The sequence below is a fragment of the Lipophrys pholis genome, assembly GCF_963383615.2.
Source record: "Lipophrys pholis genome assembly, chromosome: 9".
Lineage (NCBI taxonomy): Eukaryota > Metazoa > Chordata > Actinopteri > Blenniiformes > Blenniidae > Lipophrys > Lipophrys pholis.
The window spans coordinates 23,674,325-23,685,812 of record NC_137639.1 but is presented as its reverse complement, the minus strand read 5'-3'; the positions used below and the strand labels follow the sequence as shown (position 1 = coordinate 23,685,812).

General features: G+C 41.4%; 2 protein-coding genes across 2 annotated transcripts; both read right to left on the bottom strand.

Annotated features, from left to right (window-relative positions):
• Positions 1-854: 854 nt before the first annotated feature.
• Positions 855-1,665, bottom strand: s100t (S100 calcium binding protein T; the record flags this gene model as incomplete). The annotated part of the gene is made up of 2 exons (XM_080470619.1): positions 855-1,401; positions 1,504-1,665. 2 exons carry the CDS (start codon positions 1,663-1,665, stop codon positions 1,237-1,239), a joined length of 327 nt encoding a protein of 108 aa, XP_080326745.1. The 3' UTR covers positions 855-1,236.
• A 2,667-nt stretch (positions 1,666-4,332) lies between these two features.
• On the bottom strand, positions 4,333-10,952 carry LOC308114003 (protein S100-A16). The gene is made up of 3 exons (XM_080470618.1): positions 10,714-10,952; positions 4,922-5,045; positions 4,333-4,808 (listed from the first exon to the last, which is right to left on the bottom strand). Exons 2-3 carry the CDS (start codon positions 5,039-5,041, stop codon positions 4,644-4,646), a joined length of 285 nt encoding a protein of 94 aa, XP_080326744.1. The 5' UTR covers positions 5,042-5,045; positions 10,714-10,952; the 3' UTR covers positions 4,333-4,643.
• Positions 10,953-11,488: the final 536 nt, after the last annotated feature.

Below are 11,488 nucleotides of genomic sequence, written 5' to 3'. Positions count from 1 at the left end.
ATCCCCAGCAGATCCCGAATAAGTGTGAAAAGCCTATCAGAGACCTGTGAAAAACTGTAGGCTGCCTGGCTCCACACGGGAGAAAGTGCTGCTGCTGTCCACTCTCTTTTCCGTCTCTTTGACCTTTCCTCTCGCTTTCCTTTCTCCTCACTTCCTCTCTCATTATGCACTCCACCCATCCTTCACCTTCCCCTTCCTGACGCTAAAATCTGCTCCTGTGCACACCTTAAACCAGTCCAATAAAGGTTGTAGGTTCAGATTATTCAAAGGATGTCTGTGTGCTGTGTTTTTGCTTGCTCTCTCTCTCTCTATCTCTCTCTCGCTCTCTCTCTTCCTCTCTGCAATTTACTGTATCACCCAAATTTCCCATCAATCTTGCACCACAGGATGGAATGAAAGAAAGAGCATTTCCTGGCTTTCTAATATTGAAACCAGCAATTTCCTTTTCACCTACCCAGACACATATAGCTTACCTTCACACGCATGCTCTGCCTTTTTCTAGAAAGCCTGACTTTTAAGCAATTGGTTTGTTCCAGGTTGCTTCGACTTTTCATTAATATACAGTGAAAACCTTTGCAATTGTTTCACTCTCTTAATAAGCTTTTATTTTTTATGTTCGAATAATACAATATATTTGTTTATTTTCTAATTTTAATGATGATCCTAAACCCACATTTGTCTCACAGTGGCCTGAAGAGCTGTATCCATGTGGCATAGCAGATAAGAGCAATACAACGAAAACCTTAGATAACAACACATCTTCAATAAGGGTCCTTTGCTGCCACCTGGTGTTCATATTCTGCACTTTACTTGTTTCCCACTGCAAATGAAAGCGGAGCCAAAAGAGCATGGTTCGAGTCAAGGTCACATTTATTCTTTCCAGGGGGGAATTCCTTTGCATGAATGTATAACAAAATGTTAGAAATGAAGAGGAAAAAAATTTGATATTCACATTGTGAGCAGTTACAGGTTGTTAAACTCACTTAAACTCTCCATATTTGCATATCATTGTAATAATAATATTAACAACAATAACACAGTTTTGAATGGTTATGATGGGACATTGCAGACAAATACACAAACATCCAACATTTATTACTCAATCAGAAGTGTGTGTACTTGTGCACTTCAGGTCCATGACAGTTTTCCCTTTGTGGGTATTCTCTCCCGCCTTAACTGTTTCCTCCCTGGAGCACTGGGTGTGTGGACTGGACATGTTTGTGCTGAGGGACATGTTCACTTCTTCTTCTCTTGCTTTTCATTGTACTCCAGGAAGAAGTCATTGCAGGCCACAGTAAGAGCACCGACAAGGATGATGAACTCAGTGAAATCTACCTCCCCGTCGTTGTTAGAGTCCAGGTCCCCCATTACTTTATCCACTGCCTCCTTGTCCTGGGCATTCTGTATGTTTAACGATATTTTTTTTTAAAAAGACAAAAATTGGTCTCATCCGTTTCACACATGAAAACTTGATCTAGCATCTGTGAGTGTGTGTTTCCTTACCCCGAGGTAGTTGCCAAGCTCTGCAGTAAGCATCTCTTTGAGCTCAGCTCTGCTCAGTGTGTATTTGTCCCCCTCGTTTCCAGAGTACTTATGGAAGGTCTGGATCATGAGCTGCATGGCGCTCTCCAGGGTGGAGGCGTTCTCTAAGTTGGGCAAAGACATTCTGGAGACGAAAAGAAGTCAGAGGGGTGGCATGTTAAGGATACAACAGTGCATGTCACTGCTGAGAGTACTCTGAAGCGAGGAGGATAAGTCCAATGCAGACACTGTGTTTCTGTTGAATACACAGCCAATCCAGACATGTGGATAATGAAATAAACACACATAGAAAAAGCCAATTAAGGACTAAATGAGCCACCACTGATACAGCCAGAAGCTCATCTTCTACATCTGAAACCACGCACAACCTCAGAATTTAACATTTCTTTGGAATATTTGTGTTTCCTCTGCAGCCAGTGCTCCAGATAAGATTTAATCACAGATAAACTAATCCTCAGTGCGTCTGCTGCTTTGCTCCAGTGCCTGGGCCTCTGGGAGTCAGGACCTCGTCAGCAGCTGGACATGTGAGCCAGCTGATAAGAGTGAAACTCTAAGCTAGTTAAAAAGCCCAAAGAGCAGAGGAGATTCAACACAGAGGCAACCTGATCCTGCTTTTACTTTGACTGCGCCGGATGGCAGAAAACACAAAAGACAGGTGTAAGTCCTTGCCTTTCCTGAACCTTCATCACCTCTGAAATTAGAAGACTTTTCCTCACTGCCAATCACAGCTGACATCCTACATAAGTCACTTCTCTTGGACACACTTTGCAAAATTAATCGGCAACAAGAGACAGCATCTTTGTTTTTGGCACATTTTTATCTCGCTGCTGTCCCAACTACAAAATAAGCGATGGTTTCATAACCTTTCGGTGAAGAAACAAATAGCTCTTCCTGTCATGCTGGAACATTCAGTTCACTTGCAGACAGTTCACTGCCTCATGTGCTGACTGAACCGAGAGAAAAAGAAAAAAAAAAACCCAAACAGCTGCTTTGAGTGATAACATTAAAAAACAAGCTGAGAGAAATGTCCGGTGACAGTCTGTCCTCTACGTCTTCCTGTGGTTGGTTCTTACCTGAGTGTAGGATGAGTGCTGGTCAGCTGGTCGAGTGCAGAGAGGATGAAGCAACAGTGTCTGATAAGGAGGATGGGGACACCGGCGTCTTAAATACATCCCTCTCTCCACCCATCCCTCTTCTCTCCCTCCTTCCACCTGTTGCCCCTCTCCTCCTACCCATCCCTCCTTCTCTGTTTACGCATCAGACACCTGCCATCCGCTAAATGGAACACCCATAATATCCTCTTGACCCTCATTGCAGTTCTTGTCAGATATCTACCAAAACACTAATGGTAAGTACCGTGAGACATTAAGAAAGTTGACATACCCACAATATGACCACAAGCCATCTCAGTCCCTGTTTGTTGGAATGTTGTCGTGTTTTTCTAAGATGTCAATATGGATGAGGGTCAAAGTAACTTAAAGGACTCCAAGTGTGTTTGACAAAACTGACTTAGTCTGCACAAGTCATACTTTTGATTATCTCAGTTCTCTGGGACAATGGCATTTCCTGAGCACAGCCAACTGGGCTGCAATGGCGACGACAGATCACTTACTGTGTTACAGTTTGCTATTGTGACAGTAGATAATCCAGCTCCTCAGTTGTGCAACCATGTTGTGCTTCGTGTCAAAACAAAGAAAGTATTGCAGGGAGTGCTTGAATTAACACAGTGCCAAGATAAAGATGAACGAGGTCGTAACACAAGTACGAATGCAGCTGGTTTAAAGCTGCAGAAAACATTGTCATGGGCTGGATGTTTACTGCAGGAGTGGAAGGGTGGGGGCAGCGGTGGGGTCAGGCCTGATACAGTATCCGGAGGATCGGAGGGGCACTGATGAATGGAACCATCACACCTGGCAGCCATGCAGAGAAATCCCCATACAAAGACTTGGCGATGCACCCACAAAGGAAAACATGACAATGAAAGGACACACATGCACACTTTCACAAAGACATTGACACCTTGGGCTGGAAAATACACAACACCACGCACAGACAAAAACACAAGAAAGGAAAAAAATAACCATAAAAAGTATTTGAACAAGAACAGAGACATATTTTAAATAGTTTGTGCCATGTGTTCACCAGACTTTGAAGGAGGGGAGCAAAATAAATATTAAAAAAAATCAATGTCAGACACACTTTGTAGGCTTAAATAAATTTTCTACGAGATCAGACATAGAACAGCAAACAACATCAACCTTAATGCAAATGCACTTTGATTCCGTAATGCCTGGATACGTCCGTTTCAATCAGCCATGATTGTAAGTGCATGTTCTTGTTTGTGTGCCTGCACTGCCGTATATTGTGTCAGTGAGTGGGGTAGTGCATCATGGGTGTGTGAGTGTGTGTGTGTGTGTGTGTGTGTGTGTGTGTGTGTGTGTGTGTGTGTGTGTGTGTGTGTGTGTGTGTGTGTGTGTGTGTGTGTGTGTGTGTGTGTGTGCGTGTGTGTGTATATAGTGTTGCAGAATGGAGGACAGTGCACAATAGGAAGTGTGTACTGTATGTCAGGATCCGGTTGCAATAGCTGAAGCATCTGAAGGCTGCTGAGTTTCAGCAGTCAGGGATGTCAAAGCTATATTTAGCAAGTGTTGCTGCTCGCTATGAAAGGTATCATAACGTCGATGTCTGTGGAACAACGTAAAAAAAATAAATAAATAAGAAAAGGAACACTAACGTGTCACTGAGAATTAAAAGTTTTAATAATAGTAGAATCACCACAATAAACAGTAGTTTTAGTACAAAGCATTTATTTGGAAAAACAGGGTGTACATCCTTGGTATAATTGGTATTTAAAAAAAAAAAAGGCCAGCTCAAAGTCCTTCAGTGTGTCATTAACAGAAGTAAACAACATGGTGTGAAGTGGACAGACAATAAAATGTAGTTCAGGGCATTTTACAGCTGGGTGATTAACTTGGAAAATGATTATGGACTGCTGAGAATACGTGTTTACATACTGACTGGAATGTTTGCAAATGAGAAAAAGATACTGAAAAAGGGCCGATGCATCTCAGATCTTATGAACGCTGCGGCGTCACAGTCACCTATGAGGCGTCGGAAGCAGCTTGTGAATTGCCGGTCTTGGAGTCGCTCACGCAGTTGGCCAAGTAACCAATCAGAGTGAGGTATTCCTGAAAGCTGACCTTTCCATCATTGTTGGCATCCAATCCTTCCTGCATCTCCTTAATCTTTTTGGAGCTGTTTGTATCCTGAACACAACACAATGCCACATGAGGAACAGTCTTTAAAACGAACATGTTCTGATGTATATTAGGACTTTTTAATAATACATTGGCATAAAAAGTTGTGCTTTCATCCTCACCTCCATCATGCTGCCGAACTGCTTCTTTACCAGCTTCTGGAAGGATTTGGAATCAAGGTTCTCCTTCCCCCGGGAGGAAGAGACAAATGTGGTCACCATCGTCTTAATGGCTGACTCCATGTTTCTATAAAATACAGAGGCAGAGAGGAGAATTGAGTGTGACGATTGATAAGGCCATATCTCAAACGCTCAGGCTCTCAAATATTCAGCCGTTAGTTACAGTTGACGTGAATTGTTTTAATAAGGAATCATTTTGCACTCTCTCTTTCCACTTAATGAATAACATTTGATATAATTGCCTAAAAGAGGAATGCAATATGCAAAAGCTTGAAATTCTATCATGAGCTTATTTTCTTCAGCGCAATCACAGCGTATATTATGATTTATTTTAATTGACTAAACAAAAGTAAAGATATACACACACATACACACAGAAGTACTGGCACTTCAGATGCGTCACATCTTGAAATAGTTTTTGGGACGTTTTTAGATTCGTCTTCTAGGCATTAGCATGTGAGAAAGGTGAGACACACAAGTGATGTCAGCATAGAAGAGGAGGGAAAAGACGGAAGAGGGAGCGGAGAAGGGACCGAGCCTGGAGGCTCTCTGAGGTAAACAGAGCGAAAGAACCGGAGCGATGGAAGTCTGACGAGAAAGGATGGGGGGGGGGGGGGGGGGGGGGGGGGGGTCTCTGAAGGTAAACACAATGTGAGCTGTGATCTCTGACAGTGGACATCTGATCCCCAGAAGCAAGCAGGAGGCTTCAAGTTCAGATTACTGTCTAATGGCCGCCTGCTGCAGCACGCCTCACCCTCACACTGTAAGAATACACAACACCCTGAAGAACATTATCCGGCCAGTCGAACCGAACAGCCGATACACAGTCGGATTGAAAACATCCACGAATGAGTAGAATAAGCAGAGATCCACACGAATCCACAATGGGATTTTTAAATCTGGTATGAAAACAATAGCCGTGCCCCAGTTCCATACTGCATGTCAATTTAACACACATTTTGCCATTAGGGTGTAATAAAAGCTCAATTCAACTTTGGAGGGTGCTGCTGATTGAAATGAGGTGCTTTCACATCATCTATCCTAACAAACCATAATAATAATAAAAACACAGGTGTACACAGGGAAATTAATGGTGATGGCATTCCATCTTACAGCTTTAGCTTCAGTAAATTGTGCACGCCGGCTCCCTGTCATGCTTTTCTGGGACACTCGAGTAGAACAGAGCCATTATTAGTAACGCCTGCAATTTGCCTTCGATGACAAATATCAGCTGCAAAAAAAAAAAAAGGGGGTCCGTGGTTTCGCAATGCATCGCACAAATGAAAATAGAGGAGCGATGTTGAGGAACATGCTGGATGTGCGTCTTTCTATCAGAATGCACTGAATATAAATGAAAAAAGTATTCATCACCTCAGGAAAACAACTTACAAAATAGCCTATAAAACAATGTTGAATTAAATTTCATTTTCATTCTAGTCAACCAGAATACAAAATGATACGGCAAAGATTTAGAGAACTAAAGACGACAGAAAACAAAAACAATAACAAAATCAAATAATAGAAAAACAAGATGAGACAATATTAAATTGCAGACTGAAACCAAACCAGTTTCATCAAACCTCATGACTCATTACAAATTCAAAAGTCCTCAAAAATATCAAAATATCCCATAAGATATACAGAATTGTCAACTCTTTATTCATCAATCCTTCACTTTCTTTTAAATAAATCATTCTGATTGATCATTGTACGTGATATTTACATTTCTTTGATTGTAAAGCTGGGTGTCAGAGTCTCCATGAGCACATAGTGCAGTTGGCGTGAAGAGACACGTTTATTGTTTGCCACACTCAGTCCACTGGCTTCCAAACACAAAACGTTGTTGCTTTCTCTTCTGTGAAATTTGCACATTATGATAATCATGTTAAGAGTGAAACTTGATCTTACTGGGTCCATATTTGATAACTTCTTTCTCTTTCTTCCAAACTAATTATAAACTGATGACAGTCACAGAGATTAAAAACAGTAAGATCAGGGTCACTCATGTAGGATTATTGAAAATTCTACTTTTCCATTCTGAATATATAAACATATAAACATATTTCTAAGAGGTCTATAAAGTCATCGGGTTTTTTTTTCAAATAACAAATTATATTATGCATATTTAGTATATATAGAATGTGGCAAAAGGAATAATTTTCACAGATATAATATGGAGGAATCATCAGATTTTTCAGCTAATAATGGTAAAAATATGTGTGATCTTAGTCAGTTTTTTACATTTAAAAGATATAAATGTGTGACTATATATTGCTTATTAGGACTTACTACAAACTTTAGAAAGTCTAAAGGAAACTAACTCTTCAACACGTTGAATTTGTCCATTTCTTAGTATCCCAATGAAAGCGTTCCAAAGGGTTGTGATGTGTTTGGATCAGTATCTTGTGAAAATGACTGTGTGATGCATAACTGGGTCATACCAAATATTACGCCTACAGCCTTCAGGGTTGTGGCTGGACCATGTTTAACTTAGCCGATCCACAATTTTCAGCTCAGCTGAAGGAGGGCTCTTTCTCGGTTACTTGGTTTTCTGTTGTCTACACAAGGCAGAATCCCATGGCAACCGCTCACAGTAGGAACAAAAGGCTTAAATAAATGCCTCAGATACTTGAGCGGTGTTGATAAGTATCGTGGCAGTGCAGGGTGAGGCCTCGCTGCAGGATTTCCAGAGTGTATTGGAAAGTACCACGAGGCAGCAGCGGTCACAGGATGGATAATAATAATGGAGGCGCTCGGGGTTATGTTGTTGGAGTAACTGTAGAAGCTGGTGAATCTCCCATCTGACACACCTCAGTGCGCACACACACACACAAAAAGCATACATGTAGTCAGACACAAAAACACACACACACACACTGAAGAAAGGACAACGCCCAATTAGGACCTATGTTGCATTAACCTAATTAGTGGGTGAGTGAGAGCAGCCACCCAAACCCAGGATTTAGTTTCATGTCTATTTACCATGCCAACACACACACATACAAAAACACACAAGCGCACAACTTTTTCCAACATCTGTCATCAGCATGCTCTTCATTATTTAATAGGGAGCTATAATTGCCCCCGACACCTCACCGACATCCTTCGCAAGTCAAACAGCACGAGACCGAGTGGAACAGCGCCTGCGTGTGCTCCGGTTTTCAGAGTCCATACATCAAAACGCCCTGGCAGGACGCAATCCATTAGTGTCTCTTTCCAATGTAATGACACGAACACGAAACCAACAAGAACGGGAGACATCGAGGACCCACAGAATTACAAATGGGTAGAAAGGAGGACGTTGTAGATTTGGTCAGATAAGAGTGAGAAGTGGCCTGGCCGGAGCTTTACAGAGACGTAGAGGAGAAGAGACATGTGGGTTTGAAGTGGGGGCAGAGATGTGCCTTGGCTTTGAGAATGCACACGAAGCTCCCGACAGGCCTCTCAGCACATGTAGTTTCTTACTGAGGGGGCAGAGATTGTGATCTGAGTGACTCAAGTGGAATGAATGCTTGTGTAAAGCCTGGTTTATTGTTCTATTTGTGTGACCAGCTCTTTTTGAGGAATACTGAGTCTTTTGAGGCCTTTCAATGGAATTTTTTCCCGGCACACATGACAGTCTGGTGGTTCACAATCAAAAGAACTGTTGACTACTGGTGATTTCCAGTCTCAAACGTCAAATAAGTGAAAGGAGAAAGAACATTATTCCTTTGTAATTATATATCTACATGAGCTGCAAAACTATGATTCAGAATTCAGCATAAATATAAATATTAAAGTCAGCTTCTCACAGTTCTCTATGCAAATGTTGTAACTTTATCTTTATTTCATGCATATTATCACTTAATCCACCAACTACAAACTTCTGCACAGTGTGACTTTGATAAAATATTTGATCAGATTAATTAAACATATCGTTTAAAGCAGTGTACAACATCAAACTGTGGAATTTTCCATTGCATTACATACTGTATGAGGGACTCATAAATAAAATGTTGTTGGAATAATTCAAGACTGAACTCATGAGACAGATCTTCTCGGGATCGTTTTTGACTGATTCTCCCCTGCAGAAGTGATTTTATTAATCAAATGATTCAGTTTGCCAAAGCATGTTTTGAAATAAACTATTTGTGTTGGGCTGTATTGTGTATTTTAATCATGACTTGATGGAAATGCAGATATTTGAGGGTGGTTTTTTTTTTTAATCAGATTGTGCATAAAGGGACAGGGTCAGAGCTTCATTTGTTACCCATGTAATCGAGTTGGCCACATGTGCTCTCTATTGGCTCTAAACAAGCCTTATCAATGTAGGAAAGTAGCTGCCATCTTCGATTTTAAAATAACACTCAAAGCTGTAAATAACGTGCGACTTTATTTCCACTTACATGTAGCCTATGTATGTTTTTCCACTGTGAAACAAAAACCCACACGAAGTGAGAATTGACTGAAATTGTGTTGCTGTTTTGCACGATTTAAACTGTCCTCGATTCTGCTGAAAAGCTTTCTAACTACAGTGATAAAGCAGATGTCGAAGAGAACAACATAACCAGGGGTACATTCCAAACCTGATATTAATGTTGATGTTGACAGTGGAGAATGAAGAAAGTCAAATGCATCGTGATCTCTGAAAGTTTATTTCTAAATTAGTGGTTTTAATATCAAGTTGATATGATAAGAGGCAGCCTTCAACTTTAGTGTCTACACCCCACTACTAAAATGGACCTGCCCACAGCACTTTTTCTTTTAATCATTGACCCTTTCTCAACTGACTCAGCTGGTCAAAGTCTGCTTTAATATAAACTAAAATACAGTTTATGTTATGTGCAATGTACCAAGTGACATGAATAGGCTGAGGATTAAGGTTTACATAGTGCATGAGAGTCACGTCTAAAACAAATAGCACGAGGAGTGTTCAGACAAGTTCAGAAGACTCGAGGTGCACAAACCAGTTTGCATGTGCACCAAATTAGACGGCCCAACCCTTCCAGTCCCACCATAAATCATACATTTAGCTCTGCAAACGTCAATTTTTATTTGATTTTTTTTAGCAGTTCATGGAGAGGATCAGCTCTGGTACCCGATAACTGATGCACATCGATGGCTCCCAGCGGGCTGATCAGCTCCACCCTGGCGAGGTTGTTTGCGCAAAGGTGCGACTGACTCACTTCCTCCGCCGGCATGTTACCTGTCATCGCCCAGGTCGCTATTCCCCCTCCGTGTCATTACATGCCACCGGAGTCTTATCATAATGTGAATAATTCAAACTGATCGTGATATATTTCTTTGTTTTCACTGGGTGATAACGGCGGCCTCCTCAGCGCGCGCACGCCCGAAACGCAGTTCGCGTCGCGCGTAACGGAGACGTCCCGGGGCTTGCCCCGCATCCCACGTTTACATTTAGCCCTAACTAATCCTGACAATTTGTAGAGCGGCCAAAGGCAGGACTGACACATGACAAATAAATAAGTAAACGTGATTGGAGACTCCGGTGTCTCTGGAAGTGTAAAAGGTTTGGAGTTAGATTACGAAGAAGAAGAACTCGATCCGTGTGGCCACCAAGCTGCGTAATGACAATAGAGAGCATTCAAAATTGATGACACGGTGTAGAAAATAACCTAAACCGATGATTTTATTTCTCTCTCGGTTGCCTCGGGAACTGCTTGAATTGGAAAAATAAATACATTACATGGGCTTTGCACAGAATGAACAATCAGAATTGTAAAACAAAAGCTTACCGTTTGGTCAGGGAGCGACAGAAAACTGTATCAACTATTCCAGCAGCTCTCCTTCTTTCCTTCCCACAGATCCTCCTCTCTCGTCCTGAGCTAGATTAAGCAACACATATCTTTTCCGTGATTTAACTTCTCTCACTCCAGCCAACTTTTTTTTTTTTTTTTTCATTGTCATAGGGCGTGTGCCTGAGAGCAGGAATGTAGAAAAGAGGCGCAGCTTGAGCAACACATCATTTTTCACAGACAGTCTCCAACCGACATGGCTGCTGTTTTATAAAAGAGACAGTGAGTTGATACATTTTGTTATTCAGTTTTGCTTTTTCGTGACTATCCTTGCTCATACATGGATCTGTGTTGTTGGGGTTTTTTGTCTTGGTTTATGCCAACGTGAAGCAACGGTGCGCCCTTGGTCAACTGAGTTCAAAGCTTTGTGGTTCAGCCACACCCTGAAATAGTAAGATAGAGTGAAGAGAAAGAAAGAAAAGAGATATAGTTGCACAAAATAATAGGTGAAGTCAAAAGTGAACATACACACGTTGTGAACTTTCCCTTTAACTCTTTAACTCTATAATGTGATTCTTCAACATGTCTCTAACCAAGAGGGTTTTTTCTGTTTGAATGCTTGACTCCTTAAGGTTTTTCACATTATATATGTGAAATATAATGATGTATAGTATATATACATTATATATTTGTGTGTATTCATCTATCCACCTTGTTGGTTTGGATCTGGAGCCAGGCCCAGCTGACCTTGTAGGAAGGCAAACCAGGTCAGGGG

Excerpts from the sequence above, each read along its gene's own strand:
- LOC308114003 (XM_080470618.1), bottom strand. The coding sequence starts at position 5,041 with ATGGAGTCAGCCATTAAGACGATGGTGACCACATTTGTCTCTTCCTCC. Across the intron at positions 4,809-4,921 it reads AGTTCGGCAGCATGATGGAG|GATACAAACAGCTCCAAAAA; the intron begins GTGAGGATGAAA and ends TGTTGTGTTCAG.